This window comes from Asterias rubens, chromosome 21 (assembly GCF_902459465.1).
Source record: "Asterias rubens chromosome 21, eAstRub1.3, whole genome shotgun sequence".
NCBI classification, from domain to species: Eukaryota; Metazoa; Echinodermata; class Asteroidea; order Forcipulatida; family Asteriidae; genus Asterias; species Asterias rubens.
The window spans coordinates 3693707-3718070 of NC_047082.1; the positions used below are offsets into that span (position 1 = coordinate 3693707).

Consider the following 24364-nt stretch of genomic DNA (forward strand, 5'->3'; position numbering starts at 1 on the left):
AGGTTGTGGTTATTTAAGACAGTGATGAACGTGGTCAATATGGAACAATGGAGCATGGCGGGGTGTGGTTATTTAAGACAGTGATGAACGTGGTCAATATGGAACATTGGAGCATGGCGGGGTGTGGTTATTTAAGACAGTGATGAACATGGTCAATATGGAACAATGGAGCATGACAGGTTGTGGTTATTTAAGACAGTGATGAACGTGGTCAATACAGAACAATAGAGTGTGGCAAGTTATGGTTATTTAAGACATTGATGAACGTGGTCAATATGGAACAATGGAGTGTGGCAGGTTGTGGTTATTTAAGACAGTGATGAACATGTTTAAATGGAACATATGAGCGTGGCAGGTTGTGGGTATTTTGCTTTCTGTCTTACACCCCTGTCTTTTCATGTATGTCTGTCATTTGTCTGTCCGTCCATAGGCTGAGAAACAAAAGCTGTTGCTTCACCCCCGACCTAGATGTGCCATTTGTTTAAAGTTCACTTTCATAACACTGTTGTTAAATGTACACGTTCATGTACTTTCAATTTGATTAAACAACATTTTCTATTATTCATTTTTTATTATTATGATTCTATGCAACCTTGAATAAACACACATATCTTGGAAGATTGACAAGCGCCCTCTGTAAATGTATGCGTCACACTTACAAGGTTTTTGGTTAGGCCTCTACAATACGGAGTGTGCATGTGTAGTGCAACCCGAAATACAGGGAAGTGTTTATTATAGATTACAGAGACTTTGAAGGCGATTGCCTCCATGCCCCTGGTCATTGCCTTGGTGCCCCACAATACGGAGTGTGCATGTGCTATTTATTTGGTTATAGTGGAAGCGCATTTTGTGTGTCATGTAGTGCAATACGTAAAGCGTAAGTGTTTATTATCAATAACAAGCCTGATACTACATAGAGGCAACGAAGGCAATTGCCTCCATGCCCCCTGGTCTTTCATTGCCGCGGTGCCCTGGAAATGCTCCAGTAGAAATGTACAATTTCCTCATAGGGAGCTCTTTATTACCCAAAGAGAAAATGCCTTGGTGCTCTTGCCCTTTCAAAAACGAAGCATAGAGGCCTGCAATTAGTTTGCCCAGTGCAAAACCTTGACCATTGAATAGTCATAATAGAAAGAGTGCAGTGAGTGAGTGAGAGGTGGTCGAGCTGATGGTGGTTTGAAGAAACTTGCCTTCAAGGAACAGTTCCCTCTCTGGTAATGCTTTGCCTTCACGTCAAAAACCATCAGAAATCAGACAAAATTAACAAGCAAAAAAAAAAAAAAAAAAAAAAAAAAATGGAATCACAAATCTACAATTGGAACAAACCAACAAATGTAAGTGGCTTCTACATGTACATCTACCAAATTCAGAAGTTGACCTGCTGTAATAAAACCATAAAAGCCTAGTTGAATGGGCTATTCCAAACAGATTTGTATTGTATGATTTGTAAGTCAAGAAAATGGATCAACTTTCGCAGTAAAGCCCGGTTCATACTTACTGCGAATGCGAATGCGATACAAATTTTGACGTCACCAATATCGCAACAAATAATTCACATCAGTTGACTTGTGCTCAACTCCTGCCAAACATTCGCTGTTATAACAAACGTCAAAATTCACTTCCAACTCGCAGGAGTATGAACCGGGCTTAAGTAGCAGACTCTACTGGAGTATGTGTCCTACGTAGTAATGAACTACTTGATAAACTCTGAACTAACGAAATGAAGAAGCCAATACGTGCAATGATGATATCACACATGGGTTTGGAATGAGCGGGAGTGAAGTTAGTATATGAAACGGATTTAGTTAGTACAGGGTAACTATTACTGTAATAAAACAAAGGAAAGTAACACAGGTATTATGCATAGTTATAATAATAATAATACTAATAGTGGCTTCTAATATAGCGGTCATAGCCATCACTCAGTGGCGCTCTAGGCGCTTCAACATTCAGTATTTTCCTGCAAGTTATGTGGGACTACGTTTTAAATTATGAGGCCTTTTCCTTTATATAGCACCATGTAATGCTTTACAAGATGCTGTGTTGAAATCTGCAGTCGATCAAGCCAGGAACACCAGGGCGTACCCCTTCTCTTTACGATTAGTGCACTGGGTTCTTTTACGTGCATTACACAACACACAGGACCTACGGCATTACGTCCCATCTGAAGGATGCGGCAATAATGGTTAAGTGTCTTGCTTAAGAACACAAGTGTCACGCCTGGGACTCGAACCCACACTCTACTGATCAGAAACACCAGAGCTTGAATCCGGTGCTCTTAACCGCTCGGCCAGGACGCATACAGTTTTATGCTGGCCTGACTGTTACTATTAGTGCAGTTTTGCTTGTCAACGATGCTTCCAAATCACATCAGGGACACAAAATCCTTCAGCACATCCCAGACACTTCTGAAAGCCCACTTGTTTCAGGAGGCCTACCATCAATGACTAAGATTAAAGGGTGTCGTGGCCGAGTGGATAAGAGCACCGAACTCAAGCTCTGGTGCTTCTGTTCAGCAGAGTGTGGGTTCGAATCCCGATCGTGACACTTGTGTCCCTGAGCAAGACACTTAACTATAATTGCTTCTCTCCACCCAGGGGTAAATGGGTACCTGTGAGGGCAGAGATGGTTCTTGTGATTGATTTTAGCCGAGTAGCGCATATTAATGTTGCACAGGCTGCATACTCCCCACCAGGGTGCTGAGATGGCTTAAGGAGTGATTTAAGGCCCAGTGACCAGGGGTAATAATGTGATGTGCTTTGGGACGCCCTCCGGGTGTGAAAAGCGCTATATAAAAACGGGTTTTTATTATTATTATTACAATTAACTTCACCTTTGATGTAGGCCCTTTATAAATTGTTATTGATTGACTGATTGATGCGGTAAATGCGCAAGTGGTGGTGTGTTTGTCGGACAGCTGGGTATTCCTAATGAAAGGGACTTCTTTAGTGCCGATCAATAAAACATGAGAATAATTTACCTTCTAGTTGTAGATCGGCTTCAAGCACTGTATTACCATCTTCTCCGATGATAGCGTTACCAAACCACATCTTAGATGCAAAGACAGATCTCGTCTTGGCATAGCGACCTTCTTGCACAGTGAGTTTCTCTACAAACCATGTATCTTGTTTCTCAGCGGAGCTAATGGTCAGAATGGCCTTGTGGAGTTGACCGACCGACACGGCGTCAAAGTGGAATGTGTCGACCTGGAATGAACAAAATTCGATGACAAATAAATCTGTCTTAAAGGCACTGGAGTGGATTTCACAAAGAGTTAAGAATAGTCTTATCTCGAGTTAGGAGGACGAGTTACTTTAAGTATATCCGAGGACTCGTCCTCTAGTCCTAAGTTAGGACATAGTCCTAACTCTCTGTGAAATCGACCCCAGGACACCTTTGGTATTTTTTTTAAAAAATAAATATGGCAAAATTAAGTCTTCGGCAATTATGCTTCCCAATGTTTTCAAGCGCATGCTCTTGCACCTTGTCTTTATAAGGCCAAACGTTAAATCTGCATGGATATGAAGACATGTGGGTGCACCAATCTACGTGAAAGCACAGCGTATACATGTACTTGTTTGCGCAAAGAAATAGTGTATTCTTCCATTCCTTCACACCTTTGTGAAGGAGTGTATCATTACGCTTGTGCAGAAGTAGTAACATATAGGATGCGTTCGATTAGCTTCCCCAGGTCGACCCCAATCTGCCCCCGGTACAATCGAATAGCTTTGACGTCATTCCAGGGGCTCACCCAGGTCAGCCCCCAATGCCCTGCTTGTGAAACGGGTCACTTGGGGCTGCCCCGACTGGTGCATGATGTCACCACAAGAGGGCGAGTGTGATCGTTCCTTTAGCTCTTGTCAGGGGCTCACCCGAATGAGCACTAGGGTCGACACAGGGAAGCGAAGCGAATCGAACGTACCCACTGAAGGCTGGAAAAGAGGCTGTGAACGTGTTTCAAGCGTAGTGTTGTTGCATCGAGTGGGGACTTGACTGGACTTGGACAAAAGTGACTTGTGACTCGAGTTGACTTAAGAAGAAATAACTTGCGACTTGACTTGGCTTGAGAAAAAATGACTCGGTTACAACACTTAAAGTCTGTAACTAATGCTGGCGGCAAAATGACTACCTTGACTTGACTCATTCTAACATCTCAAACACCTACCATTACTTTTCCTTCTTGTGAGACTGGTTGAGATGTTCTAGTCAGTTCATGTTTCATCATTTCACCACATGTTCCCGTCAATGCGACATGTAGATTAGGGTTGGTGGAGGCACTCTCTGCATCTTCCTTGATGTACACTTGTACTGTGTATTGCACCACTACATCAAGACAAGACAAACAAGTGTAACAAAAGGGAATTAAGAACCCACTCCGCGGTAGTGAAGTCCCCTCGATCCACTAAAGCGCAAGTCCACCCAGGTAGGACTTTAAAAAGTATCGACACTCCTGGGTTGACAGGTCTTTTTCTTCAGCTGCGCCACGCACCTGGAACTCTACCACTTAATCTTAGATCTTGTCTTTGTACCACAAAGTTAAATCTCTCCTGAAAACTTATTTTGTGTCATAGGTTTTCAAAGGACTGATTTAGATGTGTCTGTTTTCTTTCGATTGTTTTTGGTTTGCTGTGACTTGAACACCAGGCAGGGTGGATATGTGCGCATTACTCTATTATTATTATCATTATTGCTAATTATGACCATTGCATACCTGGGAGAGGTTCTACTCCTGGTCTGATGGCAGCTACCTCTCTCATCGTAGCTGGATTTGAACCCTCCTCAGACGATAGCCAAGCATTCACTCTGAACAGTAACTCAGGTCGGTTTGGATTCGTCAGCCTCACCTAGGTTGATTGAAGGAAAAACATCAGTCAAATATACGAGGCATGATAATTGGTCGTTGGAAATTGTAGGGATGTTTTATTAAGAACAAGGGTCGACTACATGTACACGTGGTATATGCCTTTAAAGGGAAGGTACACGTTTGGTAATTACTCAAAACAAATATTAACTTAAAAACTGACTTGGCAACGAGCATTGGAGAGCTGTTGATAGTAAAAAAAACATTGTGGGAAATGACTCCCTCTGAAGTAACGTAGTTTTTAAGAAAGAGGTAGTTTCTCACTAAAATATTAAAAGACTTCTAGCTAGAAGTTTTGTTTTTTATCTGAAAGCACACAAATTCGTCCAACAAGGGTGTTTTTTCTTTCATAATTTTCTCGCATCTTCGATGACCAATTGAGCCAAAATTTTCACAGGCTTGTTATTTTATGGTTATGATGGGATACACCAAGTAAGAACACTGGTCTTTGACAATTTACCAAACATGTACAGTGCCTTTAAAAAAATTTAAAATCACAGAGTAACAGAGTCGTGTAAATCCGTTGTACATGATTAAATAGTTTTCGTCTCACTGGAGACAAAAATTATTTTCATTGAAATTGTTTTACTCATTTCTCAAAAACTGCATCACCTCAGCAAGTAATATTTTAAGGGAAGCTTTCTACTATCATTATCTTTAAGCCGTGTATGTTTGATGTCAATCTGTGGGCGTTTGTGTTTTGTGTCCTACAAAAAGTACCCAAACCCTCTAAGCAGTTTAACTCATTCGGATTTAACTTTGTGTGCCTGAACGCTCTTAAAGTCACCTGGAAATAGAATTTTTTTTCTTTCAAACATAAGAGTATATGCTTACGAACAATAAAACAATTTTTTTTAGTAATTGTTTGTCACGATTTATATGTTTAAAAAAAATATATAAAGTTGTTTGGGGGGCTGACTCCGCCTACCCCTTTTGTGACGTCAATCGAGGCAGACTTTGCCTGCAATGCGTATAGTAAACACACGTGCAAAGTACATGTACGTCCAAGTCGTGAGTTGGTACATTTCAAAAAGTGTTTTTCTGCGTTCAGCAGCAATACACCCGGTCGGCATTGCCGGAAAAAAACATAATTTTTTTTTTTAAAACGTACAAACTCACGATTTGGTCCGTACATGTACTTTGCAATTGTGTTTACTCTACGCATTACAGGCAAAGTCTGCCTCGATTGACGTCACGAACAGCGCCCTCTCGGGTCGGGGTCTACTCTTAAATTTGTAAATAACATAAGAACTGATTTTTTAAAACCTTAGCTAACTGTTTATTCACATTCCACTCATCAAAACACATATATTAGTGACAAAAGCTTTATTTTGAAAAAATACCACTTCCAGGTGACTTTAAAACTTTAACAAATCAAGTTAAAATAAATGTTGTGTTTTGTGCCGTACAAAAGTATGAAAAGTAAACAACTTACATGTTGGACATGCCAAGCTGGACTGTCACCAGAGTTATCGTGTTCCAGTCGTATTTTAGTAATCCCACCGATGTCGTCAATCTCCACCTGATAATAATTAAGCCATTTCAAAAAAATGCAATCTTGTTACATGGGAACACTTTCATGGTTGCAAGGAAACGGGCACCATGTTCATGAAACCTGTAAGCAGACAACATTTTCTGCTTACAGAGTGCCAGTTAGCACCACTTCTAATTCATAACAATGACTATTCCATTAGCGAAGCAAAAAGGTTTGCTACTTTGTCCAAATTACAGATCTATTGAACATATTGTGAAACCTTCTCAGATATTTACAAAATAAACTTTTGGTTTATAAGCAGATTTTCTGGAGTAAAGCTCCCATCAAACCGATCTCAATTTCATTACGTTCTGAAAAATGTAGCCGAACTGGCCTAAACTGTGTGCAAACGGAGTGGAATAGCAGCAACTTTTTATGGTCTGTTTACGAACCTCATGGAAGGGCTCGGACGGGTTTGATTAGGACAGGTGCGCCAGAACTTTGAGCCTGCTGACTAGCTAGACAAGGTACGGTCGGGTGTCATTTGGAAGAACACAGACATTTTGTAGCCTGTTCATCCCGTTCACAGACAAACCCTAATCATTACCAAAATCCAACTTACTAGGGTCACACAACTGACACTGTCAGGCCAAAGCTTTATTATGTTCTAAGCAGACCAAACCCATATAACGATTTCTTTTAGGACGAGTTTGGATGTTTTGAGAACTAGCTTGGTTTGACCCAGCCTTAAAGGATTTGGGTACCTTTTTCAAAATGTCCATAGATTTACATTAAACTTACAGGGTTTGAAGATAATGATAGTGGAAAGCTTCCCTTCAAGTATTACTTACTAAAAGGTGCTGTAGTTTTTGAGAAATGAGTAAAACAATGTCATGAAAAAATGTTTGTAAATGCTTAAAATAATTTTCATGACATTGTTTTACTCATTTCCCAAAAACTACAGCACCTCAGCACGTAATATTTTCAGGGAAGCTTTCTACTATCATTATCTTCAAACGTGTAAGTTTAGTGTAAATCTGTGGACATTATGTTTTTTGTCCTACAAAAGTTAAATACCCCCATTAAAGCACAACTACTTGCTTACAAATTAGACCTGGGAAAATAGCCGTGGGGAATGAAGTATCACCAAAACTAGTTTAGAACTTTACCTCAAATTCTTGCTCTGTGTCTGTTTCCAAAGCCTTGCCTTCCAGTGGATGACGTGATTTGTCCGTCTCACCAAATACTGTAAGATGCACTACGGCTGTGGTACCAGCATTCTCTTCTGCACTGGTCTTGATCGCCACTGTCCACTTCCTATCTGGTTTTTCTATAATGAAATATTAACAATGACAGTATTTAACAATAATGATTGTTATACCTTGGTAACAAACTGTGAAGTTTGATTTCCCAGAGTAGCCAGCATTTTGCCCTTTGCATATTCTAAAAAGACTTCACCTGTAGAACTGAGGTTGTGACAACTGTAAAATACATACATGTAGGTTAATAACACAAACTTTAAGGATTGACTTACCTTCTGAAGGCTCATCCTTTGCTTCTGACTTCACTGGACGAACTCCTATAATGAAAGACATCACAGACATACAAACAAGTTCAGTTTTTTTGGTCTCTTTCTGTGTGCACAAGGATTTCAAAATATATGGTTGCTCAATATTATCTGATTTTGCCGCTTGTATGATAAGCACTGTTTATATATATTTGGTTTGCGGTAACACCATGTGCGTATCTACTTGCCAGGTAGAGTTTGTTCTTAGAGAACTGTCTTGCTTAATTCTACTACCGCGGAGTAGATTGTTCGGGTGTTCGGGTGTTCAGGAGACTTCTCAGTTCTGAAAAGAACGGTCCTGCTTATTAACTATTACCTGGACGGATGGTATAGAAATAGGCTGGGACTTCTACTTTGGCTTATATGATTGTAATTAACTGTACTACCGCGGAGTCAGTTCTTGAGAGACCAAACCACAAAACTGACTCCAGGAGGGGATATATACGAACCATTGGTTAAAGTCTATGATTATGAGTTGCACAAATCATGATTCAGTAACTAGATGACAATACTTATTCTAGTCATTGTGAAATCAGCGGTTAGCTTAGTGGGATTCAAACCCATAACCTTGTGATTGCAAGTCCTGCAGTCTGACCACTGGGCAGGAAAATAAATGTAAATACACAACTTGAGTAACACTCGTTTTAGACAGGCGCTCCAGAATCGCGCTGAACCAAATTCTGAATGAAGGACATAAAAAGTTTGACGTCTGAAACAGTTAGGAGCGACTGGACGCGCTAGAAGTCGCAAGATCGACTGTTGCAGTCGTTCGGAACGACTCTGGAGGGCCTTGGTTTCAGACGTCGATCTTGTCATGAGCTGAACTATGTAAATGTTATGTTAAGTTCACCTGTCTGAAACCAAAATTTATTTGCGTTGACCTAGAGCCTCCCCCCTAATCTATTTGGTTTGGCATGACTCTGGCGCGCCTGTATGAACCGGGTGTTAGTAACTCACCAAGTAGTTGCAACTGTCTTTGTGTTTGTCTGTCTTCCATATGATCATCCAGCCAACTATTACAAGCAAAGAGATATTCCTGATCGGCTCCCTCATTCTCTCGTACAGTCACTGAGTTGATGAATATACCAGCACCTAAATAAAGAAAAAGAAAAAAAATGTCATGCAATCCTTCTGGTCACTAACAGGCCCGAGCATAATTGGCCGAATTATGCCAGTCCATTGTTTTATAACACACCTTGGTCTAAAATATGAAGTAAGAAAAGAAACTTTTCAGGGATTACTCAACTGTTTTAATAGACCCTTCCCATGAAATATGTAAATTGCACATTGCGCATGCGCACTAACATTTTGGTTGGCAAAATGAGGGAACATCGCGCTGTTTTGTACACGGCTAACGGCTGCATGACGCAGACGCAATTGTGCGTCTGCTAAGTGCACAACTCTATTGCGTTTGCCAACCAATAGGGTCTGTACGCATGCATGAATGTAATTAGCATATTTCATGGGAAGGGTCCATTAAATCAGAAGCGATTCGACCAATTAGAGGACTGCATTTAGTTTCCCCGGATTTAATTTTGTAGTGGGCGCAGTAACCAGTCAACAATTGGTAGTCTATTGTCTGCTCCAGGAAACCGTTTCCCGCAAAACATGCACGCGCGATGTCTTGACGCGCGTCTAGATTACGGTAGTGCAAATCTAGTTAACCCCACATGACCGTGTTTCAGCCAACCAGGGGTGCGTTCTACTCGCAACGTATGCGCAAGTTCGCCAACAATTTCCAGTGGAACGAGTTGTGCGCCGCCACTGTTGGCGAACGTTGGCAACTAAAAAACTCTGTACGGTGTCGCCATCTTCATTTCAGGGCGCCGCCATATTGACAACGCGTAGTAAACACCAATCGTTCCAAAGTAAAAAACAATGTTTGCGCACCCCAGAACTTGCAAGAGGTGTGTTATAAAGCAGAATCTTGAGTCATTACTCACCATAGCCTATTCCATCATGTCCAATCTCCACCCTCGACACATCACCAAGGCACACAGCTTCTACTTTGAACTCATCCACCTGCCCCTTGATGAATCTACACGACTGGTTGAGTGAGTGGTAGAGTCTCCGCTTGCCTGTATCACCTCTCTCCCCGTGGACGACAATCCACATCTTGGCATCGGTGTAAGCTGCCCAATGATCACCAGTAGACACAGATACGTGATATACGTTGACTGTCGATAAAATAAATAACATAAATAATAAAATAGAGAAAAAATAATTAGATTTGTGGGGTTGAACAAAGAATTGACTAGAGTGGGATTCGAACCAACAACCTCCGAATTAACGTGCCGGCGCTCTACCAACTGAGCTATCTAGCCCTATATTGGCAATTTCCCTATTTTGTCAATATCTTTGTTAGGGGGTTAGCTGTTGCAAACTGCTTACCAACCACAAGGACCTACATGATATAAAAGCATACCAATACTTTATTGCCTGGCTGTTGTACATGTATAGACCTGGACCCTCCTCAAATGCGACTTTGGCCGTCTAGAAGCATTCCACCTACGATGTCAGAGATCCATCCTTGGTAGTCGCTGGTTTGACTTCATAAGCAACAACGAAATCATCGGCACAACACAACTCCCCTCGATAGCCTCTCTAATCCTTCGCCGGCAGCGTGCCCTCTTCAGCCACATTGTGCGCCTGGATGATAACACCCCAGCCAAGAAGGCACTCAACATCGCTATAAATGCCTGGAAGGGTCGACCCCCAGCCACCGGCTGGACGAGGCCCAGAGGTCGCCCAAGAAGTCCCTGGATTGCTCAACTGGGTCGACCGAGCGAGGTAGAGGCTATCTGGAACCAAGCTGTTCAACATGGACATAGGAGGTCAGCGCGACGGACCAATGTTGTCTTTGCGGCTGATTGATTGATTGATTGATTGATTGATTGTACATGTATACTGACCCTATGAAAAGTTTGACCCATGACTCAAATAGAGAACAAATTCATCTTCAATGTCTAATGGTTAAACCTACTGGACACCATTGATAATTACTCAAAAAGGCTTAGCTGTTGGTAGTATAAAACATTGTGAGAAACGGCTCCCTCTGAAGTAACTTAGTTTTTGAGAAAGAGGTAGTTTCTCACTCAAAGATTACAATAGTTCAGGCTTGAAGCCTTTTATACGCATCTGAAAGCACACAAATATGGCAACTTAAGGTTGTTTTTTTTTTCATTTCATTATTCTCTTGCAACTTCGATGACCGATGAGTCCAAATTCTCACAGATTTATTATTGTACGCATACATGTACGTTGGGGTACACAAAGTCAGAATACTGGCCTTTGACAACTACCAACGGTGTTCAGTGCCTTAAATCACAAAAATAAACATTACTGTGTTCATGTTTTACCTGGTAGTATTTCTTTGTCTTTTCTAACTGCAGGCAGCTCACGTACGATATCAAAATCATCGTCAATTCTCGACATCCAACGATCAAAATCAAAGACGAGTTCTTCCTCTGTATGCTGATCCACCATCTTGACCTGTTTGATATTAAAAACATCGCATCATAAATGATATGGTACACATCTCTTAGGCCATGTCCGAAATGGCAACTTCGGCTACAGCTACGGCTAGATCAGCATATGGTCTAGCCACAGCTGTAGCCGCTGATTCGGACACGGCCTTCTTGCGAATGAGAAGCAATGAAGTGGCAGGTCTGTTTTAGCTGCGAATGTTTCGCAAAAGTTGAGCACATCTCTTCTCTTCTGAATTATTTGTTGCGATATTTGTGGCAAAAAGTCATCAAAACTGCCAGATTGTCAGGACTACCGACCTGTTTGAGATGCCAGCCTTCCCATTGGTTGGTTTGGTTGTCATCCTCATCATCCTGACCAATCCGAATCTTGTAGATCTCGCCAATCTCACCAACAGAAACCTAAATCAACAACAACAATTAAATACAGATCATTTAAAATTTTGAGTTCGTGTCTTCAATCTCACGGTCGTTACATTACAAGAAGCAGATTACCAGTACAACGTTATAAGAATAACTAGTTCTTATACATGTATAGCACATTTCACAATAACCATCTCAATGCACTTTACATTAGTGCCCTGGTCATTGCGCCAATAACATTCCTTTAATCTTTCTCATCTCCCTGTGGAGTATACGGCCCTGAGCTGCCGTATGGGCGCTTCTGGCTTTTTTTGAATACACAAAATCAACCTCTAGTTATAGTTATATTTATTTCATTTTCTCGGGAATAAAAAGTACAATAATGCACATAATTACAGTAGGTTAAAAACATTGAAACCTACCCTCGCAGGTACCCATTTACACCCCTTGGTGAAGAGAAGCAATTATAGTCAAGAATCTTGCTCATGGACACAAATTCCAACCCACCAGGATTCCAACCCACGATCCGATGAATGAACAACCAGAACTTGAATTTGATGCTCTTAACCATTGGCCGTGGCACCCTTTACAATCATGATATACAATCAACATCGTCAGTTCAATACAGCACCTCGACTTACATCAAATTGGTCAGTGTTACCAGGTTGATAGAAGTTATCTTGGTCCTCTTTGTCAAGAACAATAGAATCTGTTTTTCCTTTGTCTCCATATACAACGAGATGAACTTTGCTATTGTTTGCTGGTTTAGAATCCTCATCAGTTGTGATCCAAACCTTCCATTCACCTTCTGCAATATCAACCAATCATTCATTTTTTAGTTTGTTTTATATGTAATTCATAAATACTCCAGACAGTTCCGCTATTCCTATTGGTGGAGAGCATGTCACATGGGGGCGTTAAACAGTTGATAAAGACATAGCCGGCTTTGCATGTTATTTGTGCAAGCTCATTAACGCCAATTTACTTACGTGGAACGCAATATATAGCTACATGTATTAGTACCAGGGCATAATCCGTTTGTATGCGCTAAATAACAAAACAACGTGCACCAAACAGAATTTTTTACAAACAAGTTGAAAATTCGCCAAAGAAACAGATAGTCTTTACATTGTTTCATTTTTGTTGTGCTTTTGAACAAAAGGGCATTTACGAATGGTAATAAAAGAGTATTGACTCGTTCTTAAACGGCTGTTTAAAACCTTGCTAGGTCGCCACTTTTTCTATTCCCTTAATAATCACTTACAACAATGCATATTGATATATATCAGTCTCTTTAAAGGCAGTGGACACCATTGGTAATTGTCAAAGACCAGTCTTCTCACTTGGTGTATCTCAACATATGCATGAAATAACAAACCTGTGAAAATTTGAGCTCAATTGGTCGTCGAAGTTGCGAGATAATAATGACAGAAAAAACACCCTTGTCACACGAAATTGTGTGCGTTTAGATGGTTGATTTCGAGACCTCAAGTTCTAAACTTGAGGTCTCGAAATCAAACTCGTAAAAAATTACTTTGTTCTCGAAAACTACTCCACTTCAGAGGGAGCCGTTTCTCACAATGTTTTATACTACCAACCTCTCCCCATTACTCGTTACCAAGTATAAGGTTTTGTACTAATAATTATTTTGAGTAGTGTCCACTGCCTTTAAAAAACCCTAAAAATATATTAAATTATCCTATTTGGACATTTGATACTGAAGGTAAAAAAATTACAAATACTTACGAGTTGGTAACACAGCTTTTTCTGAAATTAGAATAAGATTAACAAGTTATGAGCATAGACGGAAAAATAGAAATTTCAAAAATGGAAAGACTGTTTACTACTTATGTTTTGATCTTTTCTTTTCAATATTTTGTTTTATTGTGTGTAAAGAAACTTCATACATGTAGGAGAACTAACCTCATTAAAAACGTGTGCAAAAATTAAAGGGAAGGTACACTATTGGTAATTGTCAAAGACCAGTCTTCTCACTTGGTGTATCCCAACATAAACATAAAACAACAGGCCTGTGAAAATTTGAGCTAAATTGGTCATCGAAGTTGCAAGAAAATGATCAGAGGGAGCCGTTTCTCACAATGTTTTATTCTATCAACAGCTCTCTAATGCTTGTTACCAAGTCAGTTTTTAAGTTAATATTTGTTTTAAGTAATTACCAAACGTGTACCTTCCCTTAAAGGCGAATATATTTATCTTCATCAGGGGTGAAGGCACTGCCGACTAAAAAAAAAAGCTTGAATTTAGGATGGAAGTTTCTTGAGCGGATACTTGAAATGATGGAATTTACTTCTTTTAGCTATCCCTAGTGTTAATATTTAAAGGATTCAGGTACTTTTTCAAAATGCCAACTTACAGGGTTTGAAGATAATGATAGTGGAAAGCTTCCCTTCAAATATTACTAACTAAGGTTTTGTAGTTTTTGAGAAACGAGTCAAACAAGTCACAAAATAATTTTGGTCTCATGCTAAAATTATTTTAGCATGTAAAATCCCCTTAACCAGTTATGATATTATACCAAAACCATAGCATAACTGATTAATACGTTTTTACATGCTAAAACTGAGACGAAAATTATTACTTTTACTCATTTCTCAAAAACTACAGCACCTCAGTAAGTAAAAATTCAAGGAAAGCTTTCTATCAAAATCTTCAAACTGTGTAAGTTTAATGTAAATCTGTGGACATTGTGTTTTTTGTTAGGAAAAAGTACATAAAAATATACCCTTTAACATGGCTTTTAGAAACAGTGTCCTCAGCACTAGAGAAGTAGATCAAACAACAGGATTTCCATTTATGTGGGAAAAAGAAGGCCGTTTGTTTTTACCTTGCAATGCAGACATAAAAAGTCTGAATTCAGATAAAAGCATGACATTTATCATTGGTAAATTGTTTTCTAATTTAATATTTACTAAGAAATTTCTGAAGACATTTCTGTAAGGCCTGAAACAAGTGGACTTTCCCAACCACATTTTAAAATCTTTTTGATTCATGAGTTCAGGATACATACTTGTTGTTTCTTCCACTGTAGCAACTTCACTCTCCATTTCACCACATGTAGTGTAAATCTCAAAGCAGTACGTGGTCTTTTGTAGTAGTCCCGTAAACTCCACTTCACTCACAGCAACTTTCTTCTCTTCAATGATGTGTTTGCTGCCCTCTTGGGGTGCATCTTTTTGCTCATCAGTAGGCTGCTGTGGGTTAGTTTCTGATGTCTCATCGCCATGGTTACCAGGATCTGATTTCTTGTCGTTACTTTCTCCCTGGTCTTTATTGTTATTGGTTGAGTTTTCATCCTTAGTTGGGTTTTCCTCCTTAGTCGGGTTTTCATCCTCAGTTGGGTTTTCCTCCTCAGTCGGGTTTTCATCCTCGGCCGGCTTAGCTGCTTCTGATACAGATTCTTCCTCTTTCTGTATGCATACAACGCGGAAGCCTGTATACTGACCATCTGGGAATGTCCAATGGACGGTGACCGTGTCTGTTGTACTCTCTGTCTTTGGGTCAACCACCGACAGCGGCTCTGAAAAGAATTGGTTTACTCTGATGAAATAACTGTTTCCAAATAAGATGGTAAATGCAAAAAAGTTTGAAGGCACTGGACACCTTTGGTAATTGTCAAAGACCAGTATTCTCACTTGGTGTATACCAACGTATGCATAAAAAAAACAAATCTGAGAAAACTTGGACTCAATTGGTCATCTCACTCGAATAACGAAAGACCCGGCCTGAACCCCTTTTTTAGGCACCTGAAAGCACACATATTTGTGCAACAAGGGTGTTTTTTTTCTTTCATTCTTCTTTTGCAACTCTGATGACCAATTGAGTCCAAATTTCCACAGGTTTGTTATTTTGTGCATATGTTGGGATACATCAAGTGAGAAAACTGGTCTTTGATAATTACCAAAGGTGTCCAGTGCTTCTAATTGCCGTGCAATAATACAATTCAAGTGTTAATAAAAAGATACAACATTGACGTGCAAATTAGTAGTAAAACTTACAATCACATTTAAGATATATTAATGGTCACATATAAATATTGCTTAGTATAAAAAAAAAAACATGGGATATTACACACTTTAAACTCTGCTGAAAAAATGGACAAAAGTGCAAATTAGTAGTAAAACTTACAATCGCATTTAAGATATATAAATGGTCACATATTGCTAAGTATCAAAATAAAACATGGGTTAACACACACTTCTTATTTTAAACTCTGCTGAAAAAAGGACAAAAGTGCAAATTAGTAGTAAAACTTACAATCGCATTTAAGATATATAAATGGTCACATATTGCTTAGTATCAAAATAAAACATGGGTTAAACACACACTTCTTATTTTAAACTCTGTTGAAAAAAAGGACAAAAGTGCAAATTAGTAGTAAAACTTACAATCGCATTTAAGATATATAAATGGTCACATATTGCTTAGTATCAAAATAAAACATGGGTTAAACACACACTTCTTATTTTAAACTCTGTTGAAAAAAAGGACAAAAGTGCAAATTAGTAGTAAAACTTACAATCGCATTTAAGATATATAAATGGTCACATATTGCTTAGTATCAAAATAAAACATGAGTTAATAAACACTTCTAATTTTAAACTCTGCTGGAAAAAGGACAAAAGTGCAAATTAGTAGTAAAACTTACAATCGCATTTAAGATATATAAATGGTCACATATTGCTTAGTATCAAAATAAAACATGGGTTAAACACACACTTCTTATTTTAAACTCTGTTGAAAAAAAGGACAAAAGTGCAAATTAGTAGTAAAACTTACAATCGCATTTAAGATATATAAATGGTCACATATTGCTAAGTATCAAAATAAAACATGGGTTAACACACACTTCTTATTTTAAACTCTGCTGAAAAAAGGACAAAAGTGCAAATTAGTAGTAAAACTTACAATCGCATTTAAGATATATAAATGGTCACATATTGCTTAGTATCAAAATAAAACATGGGTTAAACACACACTTCTTATTTTAAACTCTGTTGAAAAAAAGGACAAAAGTGCAAATTAGTAGTAAAACTTACAATCGCATTTAAGATATATAAATGGTCACATATTGCTTAGTATCAAAATAAAACATGGGATATTACACACTCTAAACTCTGCTGAAAAAATGGACAAAAGTGAAAATTAGTAGTTAAACTTACAATCACATTTAAGGCATATAAATGTTCACATATTTTTGCTTAGTATCAAAATAAAACATGGGTTAATACACACTTCTAATCAATCTAAAACTCTGCTGAAAAAAAAGTGCAAATTAGTACAGTAAAACTTACAATCACATTTAAGATATATAAATGTTCACATATTTGTTGCTTAATATCAAAACAAGACATAGGTTAGAACACACTTCTAATCAATCTAAAAACAATGTTTTTTTTAACAGCAGTCTGAAACTAGGCTTGGTCACTCAGCTCACAGCACCGTCTCTCAAACCACTCACTCTGTACATCTGTAGTCTCTCCCTCAATCTGCACTACGTCACTCTCAGTTTGCGAGTCTAGGGTTAGAATCTTGGCTATGTACATAGTCCCCGCTCTCAACGAGCCAAACTCTACCGACGTCTTATCAGCGTCCAGGATTCGGATTTCTACGTCTTCGTCGTGATCTTGTGGAGATAACGCGACCTTATAACCGGTCACTGGTCCTTCAGGTTTCGTCCATGTCACTTTCAGCGTGTCTGAAGATGGCTGACAGCTAGCATCAACAGCTGGCTGTGGTTGTGGTTCTAGAATTGTAATCAAAACTACTGCTCAGTGTACAGTACGTCAATAGACAAGTTGCAATAGACGCCATCTTTACGGGCAAACTGCATTTAAGCTTGCAGGCGCGTCAAGCGCTCAGTTTGGTAACGCAACCACGCTGCTTACTAACCAATCAGGCAACGAGTTTTGTGAAATCTGCGCGTGCTGCACGCCGTTCTCACGCAAAACACATGGCTACATTGTATGTATTCCAAATTGCCCGTAAAGATGGCCGATTTACATCATGTGGGAACTACATGTTTCTATATAATAATAGTAATAGTGGCTTCTTTTTAAAGGAGGAAGCAGCATTGGTTAAGTGTCTTAAGAAATAGTGACAAAATTAGGACCAGCTAGAAGCATAAACAAAAAGAGAGGTGAGGACGAGTAGTGGAGCCAAGAGAGAAAGCCAAGTTACATAATGAGCGTTAATAAAAGATATATAGCTCCTGCAAGAGTTGCTCAAGTCAAAGACATAAGACAGAATTGTTTCACATACATGTATCTGTACAATTGGTGAAAATAACTGTGTGTAATAAAATAAAATAAAGTGACTTGTTATGGGAGAGTTGGGCTGGTTTGGTTGGTTATGCCAGCAGACTTTGACTCACTTTCTTGCTGCGATGTTTGAAGCGTTCTTCCCTCCACGACAACTTCGTCACTTTCCTCATTTCCACTGAGAGTAAGAATCTTAGCGACGTAGACAGAATCATCATCCAGATTACTGAAAGTGACACTAATCTTATCATGGCTTAAGATTCTAATCTCCGGGTCAGGTTGGAGGGGATTATCTAGGGAGATTGAGTAGCCAGTCACGGGACCATCCTTTGGCTTTTCCCATGATAATGTTAACGCTTTCTCTAAGGGTTCTATCTTGCTATTTATCACACATTTTGGCTCTGAAAATGAAGATAGATATGTTGAAGGCCCTGCAGCCGATTTCACGAAACGCTAGGATTAATCCTATCTCAAGTTAGGACGAGTAACTCGTCCTAACTTAGGATAAATCTTAAGGTCTGCATGCTACAACTCACGGCTGGGACTCATCCTAAGTCCTAAGATTATTCCTAAGTTAGGAAGAGTTTGGTGAAATCGACGGCTGGACACTATTGGTAATTACTCAAAAACAGCTGTTGGCGTAAAGACTTTACAGCAATGGAGAGATGTTGAGAGTCTAAAAACATTATGAGAAACGACTCCATCTGAAGTATCGTAGTTTTTGAGAAAGAGGTCAGGCCTGAAGCCTTTTTAGGCATATGAAAGCACACAAATTTGTGCAACAAGGGTATTTTTTGTTTCATTATTCCCTTGCAACTTCAATGACCAATTGAGTCAAAATTTCCACAGGTTTGTTATTTTATTTATAATGTTGGGATACACTAAGGGTGCGTTCGTTTAGCTTCCCTGGGTTGACCCCGGTGTGTGGCGTTTTTTTTTTCCCAGGACGAACGTGTGCAGATAATTACCCACGTTTGTTCTGGGGAAAAAAAAAACGCCACACACCGGGGTCAACCCAGGGAAGCTAAACGAACGCACCCTAAGTGAGAAGACTGGTCTTTGAGAAAAAGCAAAGGTGTCAAGTGCCTTTGAAAATTGAGTGTGTGAGTAGAAGGATTAAGACGAGGTGTGATTTAACAATCATGGTGGGTATCTCATTCTTCAGTCATTCAAATCAGTGTTGTCAAACTGAGGCTGAAAGGGAAATTAGTCTGGTGCCTTGATTAATTATCTCTACTATTATGTATAGGCAGTGGTTAGGAGTTAGGTAAAGATATTCACTGTGGAAAGCCACTCAGTACAAAAAGTGCATAATTTGTCGTACTTATATGTTCCTGTCCAAATCACAAATAAAATCATGAACAAAATCAACAATCGTTTTCAAAAACCAACAATAATTTTCAACTATATTTTTTACACAATTCATCATGAACAGAAACCTTTTTGTGTGTGAATAGAATCCGTGCACAACAAAACTCACTGCATCCTTTACAAAAATATCATAAATAATTGCAGTGGCTGAAAATAAAACAAACTGATCAGTAACAACATCATATTCTTTATCCTTATTCTTGACGTTGTTAAATAAATAGTAGATGTTTGCATTTTTCAATTTCTATAATGTCATTCAGACACTAAGCTATTAAAAGTATTGTATATACATTATAAGAGTTAGTATGAAAAATTAGATTCTTATAAGAATCTAATTTTTCATATAAATAAGAGTACTATTTTGTTACTCAACATTTCAATCAGTATGCTTTGAATGTCTTCAAGAGAAATTTTGTAAGGCGTACTTTCCTGCAAACCATTCAAAGGTGACGATCTAGTAGAAGTTAAGTTAAAGTATTGTCAAACTTTAGGGAAAGCAAGCATGAACAAGTGTGTTTTAAGTTTCTGCTGAAAGAGGGTGATGTTGTGCATAAAGCCTGGTTCATACTTCCTACATTTAAATGCGAATGGCAGACGAATTTTGACGACACAAATTCGCACCAAATAATTTGCAGTTAAACCGAGTTCAAACATTTGCAGCAAAAAAAAAACCTGTGACGTCAAAAATCGCTTCGCATTCGCAAGAAGTATGAACCAGGCTTTATTTGTCTGAGGCCTTCAGGAACTGAATTCCAGAGTCCTGGTGCTATGTTGAAAAAGCTGTTAATATAAATGAATGAATGGTATTTAATCACAGCAAACAGTGCAGTGTAGTTTTCCACGACTCACTATCATCCGGTATCGGTAGAGACGCAGAGAGTGTGGTTGCAGGCAACGTTACGACGTCACTTTCTATGTTCCTATTCACAGTAACAATCTCGATGATGTAGTCGGTTCCTTCTAGGAGGCCAGACACTCTGATGTTTGTTTTATCATGTAGGATTCTAGATTCTACGTAGTCGGACTGCGTCTGCTTGCAGTGTACACAGAAGCCTGTTAGGTGACCGTCAGGCTTCGTCCATGAGACCCTAATACTAGAGTCTGTCGTCTCGCTGACAGTGGCTTCTAACACTGGATTGGGCTCTATCCGAACGTAGGCAATAGTTTCAAAAGGAAATCAAGAAAAGAGAGTCAGAGGAAAGTTTGTGGGAAATTTTCATTCTTCTTTTGAATAACAAATTGATTAGTTTTTTAGTTTTTCAAACAATGCAATAATGGCAAATTAGGCAGCTCTGAGGGTTAACCAGCTGATGTAAATACACCCATGTTTTTGTTTTCAGTTTTTTTTCCCTTTCCTTTTTCATTGCACTGTAAATGAATGCCTTCATGTGTCGTCATTTGTGAGCCAACGCATGCGCGCTTACGCAGTACATTTTTTGCTTATATCATTGAGTCAGTACTTATATGGAAGAAGAAGAATTGATTTCATAAAATAGAGAGAGATAGAACAATGACTTGAATTGTCATTAATGAATTGATTCATTTATTTTTGAAAGTAAGATGGTTTGATTTGTCATGGTTTAAGGTTATAAAAGTAAAAGACATTATCACTCAAGAGCGATCAGTTTAAAGAATACAATCCGTAAAGTTATATCAAGATGAAAATAAATATGACACTGCAGAGGGATCCATTTTAGAAGCAAAACTTGTAGGCAATGGTCCATAAAGACGTGCGTTTGCTCTTAGACAAAGTTGTGATTGACTGACTTGTTAAGTGTCTTTCTTTTATTCGGATTAGTGTTTAGATTTAAATATCTCATCCGATCTCGACCATTGTTTCTACTCCTCAGTCTACGACGACATCTCCTCCTTGCACAAACTCACTTGTGATTTCTTCCGTTTTGTCGTTCTTCTCTTCAGTTTCCAAGGTCTTGGAAACTAAGACGACAGCTTCGCTTTCCACAGTGCCGTTGACTGCACACACCTCTAGTGCGTACTCCGAGTCTTCATTCAACCCTGTAAATGTCGCCTTAGTCTTAGTCGCGTCCAGTATCTTCATAAGGGTTAGGTCTGTGTCTGAATGTTTGCAGGCGACTTTAAAGCCAGTCACAGACCCTTCCGGAATCTTCCAGGATATGAGGATGGAGTCGTGTGAACTTTCAGCTGAAGCATCAAGGACTGGACTGAGAGCTAAAGGGCAAATTGGTAACCACATTGTATCATCATGTTCCATCAAGTATCGTCAGTAGGTTAGCAAGAAGTTTGAGGGATTAGTACAGCCAAAAAAATTGGAAATCATGCTCTACCACAAGATGTCAACAATCCTCCTTCTGATTAATTTAATTGTGAAAGTATGAGAGGAATTTGAATACAATTCAAATTATGAGAGATGAATTAGTCCAAGTCAAAACTATATCAGCAATATTTGAAGCATGATGTGAAGAATAAGAATAAACTATAAATAAATAGTAAACTTGCGAGTGTAACCATGTAATAAATCTCATTTGAGGGAGGGTTGGCTCTGAAAAGAGCCAGTTTGGTCGGTCTCGACATTTCGAACAGTATATTCTGCCTGTTTTCAGGAGAAAATGGAGAAAAATAGTATCAGTAATATTAAGGGTGTGTTGTGTAGCATTCTCACACCACTCACATTCCGATTCTACTGGTTCAGGCTTCAAAACCTCCTCCCCATCAGTCACCTCGGTCACTGCAGTAGTGGATACAGATTTCATCAACCCCGTACTCTCCGCTTTACCATTCACTGCATATATCTCTATTTCATATTCAGTTTCCGGGGTCAAACCAGAAAACGTAACCATGGTCTTTTGACTGTTTACAAATCTAAGTTCTGCTTCTTCCTCGGACGTCTCTTTCTGCCTGCATGTAATCTTGTATGCAGTGTGTATAGCGCCCTCTGGTGTTGACCAGTTGATAGTCAGTGAGCTATCTTTAGCTTCTACTGTCGCCTCCTGTACTGGGATTGGTTCTGAGAAAAATGGTTTGTAGTTAAGTTCAGAAAAGTAACTACAGAAAAAAAAATAGTAAGAAGTGTTGAACACGGCAAGAAGATGTGCTGCAAGGTGCATTGCTATTTGAATATTTAATGTTTTTACAAAGTTCATCAAGAAACAAAACCTTTTTTTACACTTTTCTGGAGTCAATGTGTAAGTCACAGCATGAAAGTATACTGTTGTTTACACAAATATAGTGTTGTTTACAATTTGGTGACATTCACATACATTGATACATCAATAATATCAGACGATTGCAAGTGAGTTAAAACCGAAGAGTACGTGACTTGAAACCAAAGTGTTCACTTGTTGTGCGAGAAATGAAGACAGTAGAAGAAGAACCGCTGGACATCTTAAACACAGACTCGAGTGACTCTGACACAACAACAAGACTGCCATTTGTTCCACAGCGTAACGTCACTAAGACACCTGAGTGCAGCTTGACTTTAAGTGCAGCTTGACTGTACAATGTAAGTGCTACCATTTTCTTCTCCATTCTGATGATTTACTCTTTAAAGACCGGCTCATGTACAGGGTCTATGTACTTTTTGTAGGAAAAAAACACAATGTCCACAGATTGACATTAAACTTACAGTTTGAAGATAATGATAGTAGAAAGCTTCCCTGAAAAAAGTACGTGCTGAGGTGCTGTAGTTTTTGAGAAATGAGTAAACAAATGACATGAAAATAATTTTCGTCTCAGTGATCATGAGACAAAAATTATTTTAGCATGTAAAAAACGTATTTTCATTACATTGTTTCACTCATTTCTCAACAACTACAGCTCCTCAGCAGCTAATATTTTAAAGTAAGCTTTCTACTAACATTATCTTCAAATTGTGTAAGTTTAATGTCAATCTGTGGACATTGTGTTTTGTGTTACAAAAAGTACCCATACCCTTTAAGGGAAAAAAAAAAATGTGAAGCACTTTGTCAAAACAAAGTCACATCACAATGAGCGTAGAGTGTGTATGCGTTTCAAGCAACACATAGAAGCAAATTTTAAACCATTAAAATCACATCATCATCATCTTTTTCAGTGATGTGTGATCACCAAATGGTCACTCTGAACATTCTTACTTTCTGCTATTTTGTTAGATTTGTTTCAATTGAGATTCATAAGTTGCATCAACAGCAACTGGGATGCATGTTTGATGCAACTCAAATTTACTACCGTTGAATCAATTCGTCAACGCCGCCATGAAGTAGCACATTAGTTTTTTTTTCAGCTTTTATGGACGTCATGAAGTACATGTAGAACGCATCTTTCTTACTTTATTGCCTACTAATTGAGGATGAAGAGCACAAAAAGCACTGTCAATTGAAGTTCAAAGCATCAAGTCTCCACTGTATACAAAAAAACTCGATGAAAATATCCTGAAATTTTGCAGGAAAGCTTGTTTTTAAAAAGGTTAAACATTTTCTCCGATTGCTACTTTTCACTCATATCTCTGACTTCTGTGCTACTCCGTGGCATCGGTGACAATTTATTTAAAAACTGTCAATCAACAAGACAAGGGACAAGTGCGGATCACTGCAGTTGTGTTAAATGGCGGCAATTTAACTCACTATCTGTAGTCATTGTTTTAGCCATCTCTGTTAACTTCTCCCCTTCCATATCGCCGCTTAGAGCCCAAATCTCAATCTTATATTCAGTATCGGGCTCCAGCCCCTCCGCCATGACCTCCCTACAGCTTGAATCCGTTGTCTTAATAAAACCACTGCTTGTATCTACAGAGGGCTCTTCCATTTCCGTTGAGAGGGGTGTACAAGCCACCTTGTAACCAGTTTGTGTCCCCTCTGGTGGGGACCATGTGATGGTTATAGAGTCAGGTGCTGTCATGATTTGTGGGTCGATGACCTTTCCTGGTACTAACGGAGTAGAAGGGAAATCAAAATAATTGAGCGTTATACTAGTAGAGCAAATAAGAAATGTCTTCACCATTTTTAACTC

General features: G+C 38.9%; 1 protein-coding gene across 1 annotated transcript in view; it reads right to left on the reverse strand.

The window, feature by feature from the left end:
* The window catches only part of LOC117304750, a 143951-nt gene that overhangs the window by 19362 nt on the left and 100225 nt on the right, over positions 1–24364 (reverse strand). Inside the window, exons 35-48 of the mRNA XM_033789353.1 lie at positions 23980–24282; positions 14779–15288; positions 13497–13517; positions 12392–12558; positions 11688–11789; positions 11262–11394; positions 9846–10079; positions 8860–8994; positions 7870–7914; positions 7505–7665; positions 6297–6383; positions 4712–4844; positions 4166–4323; positions 2981–3206 (exon numbers count right to left, since the gene is read on the reverse strand). Coding sequence (XP_033645244.1) covers positions 2981–3206; positions 4166–4323; positions 4712–4844; positions 6297–6383; positions 7505–7665; positions 7870–7914; positions 8860–8994; positions 9846–10079; positions 11262–11394; positions 11688–11789; positions 12392–12558; positions 13497–13517; positions 14779–15288; positions 23980–24282 — 2415 coding nt within the window. The remainder of the gene's footprint in view (positions 1–2980; positions 3207–4165; positions 4324–4711; positions 4845–6296; positions 6384–7504; positions 7666–7869; positions 7915–8859; positions 8995–9845; positions 10080–11261; positions 11395–11687; positions 11790–12391; positions 12559–13496; positions 13518–14778; positions 15289–23979; positions 24283–24364) is intronic.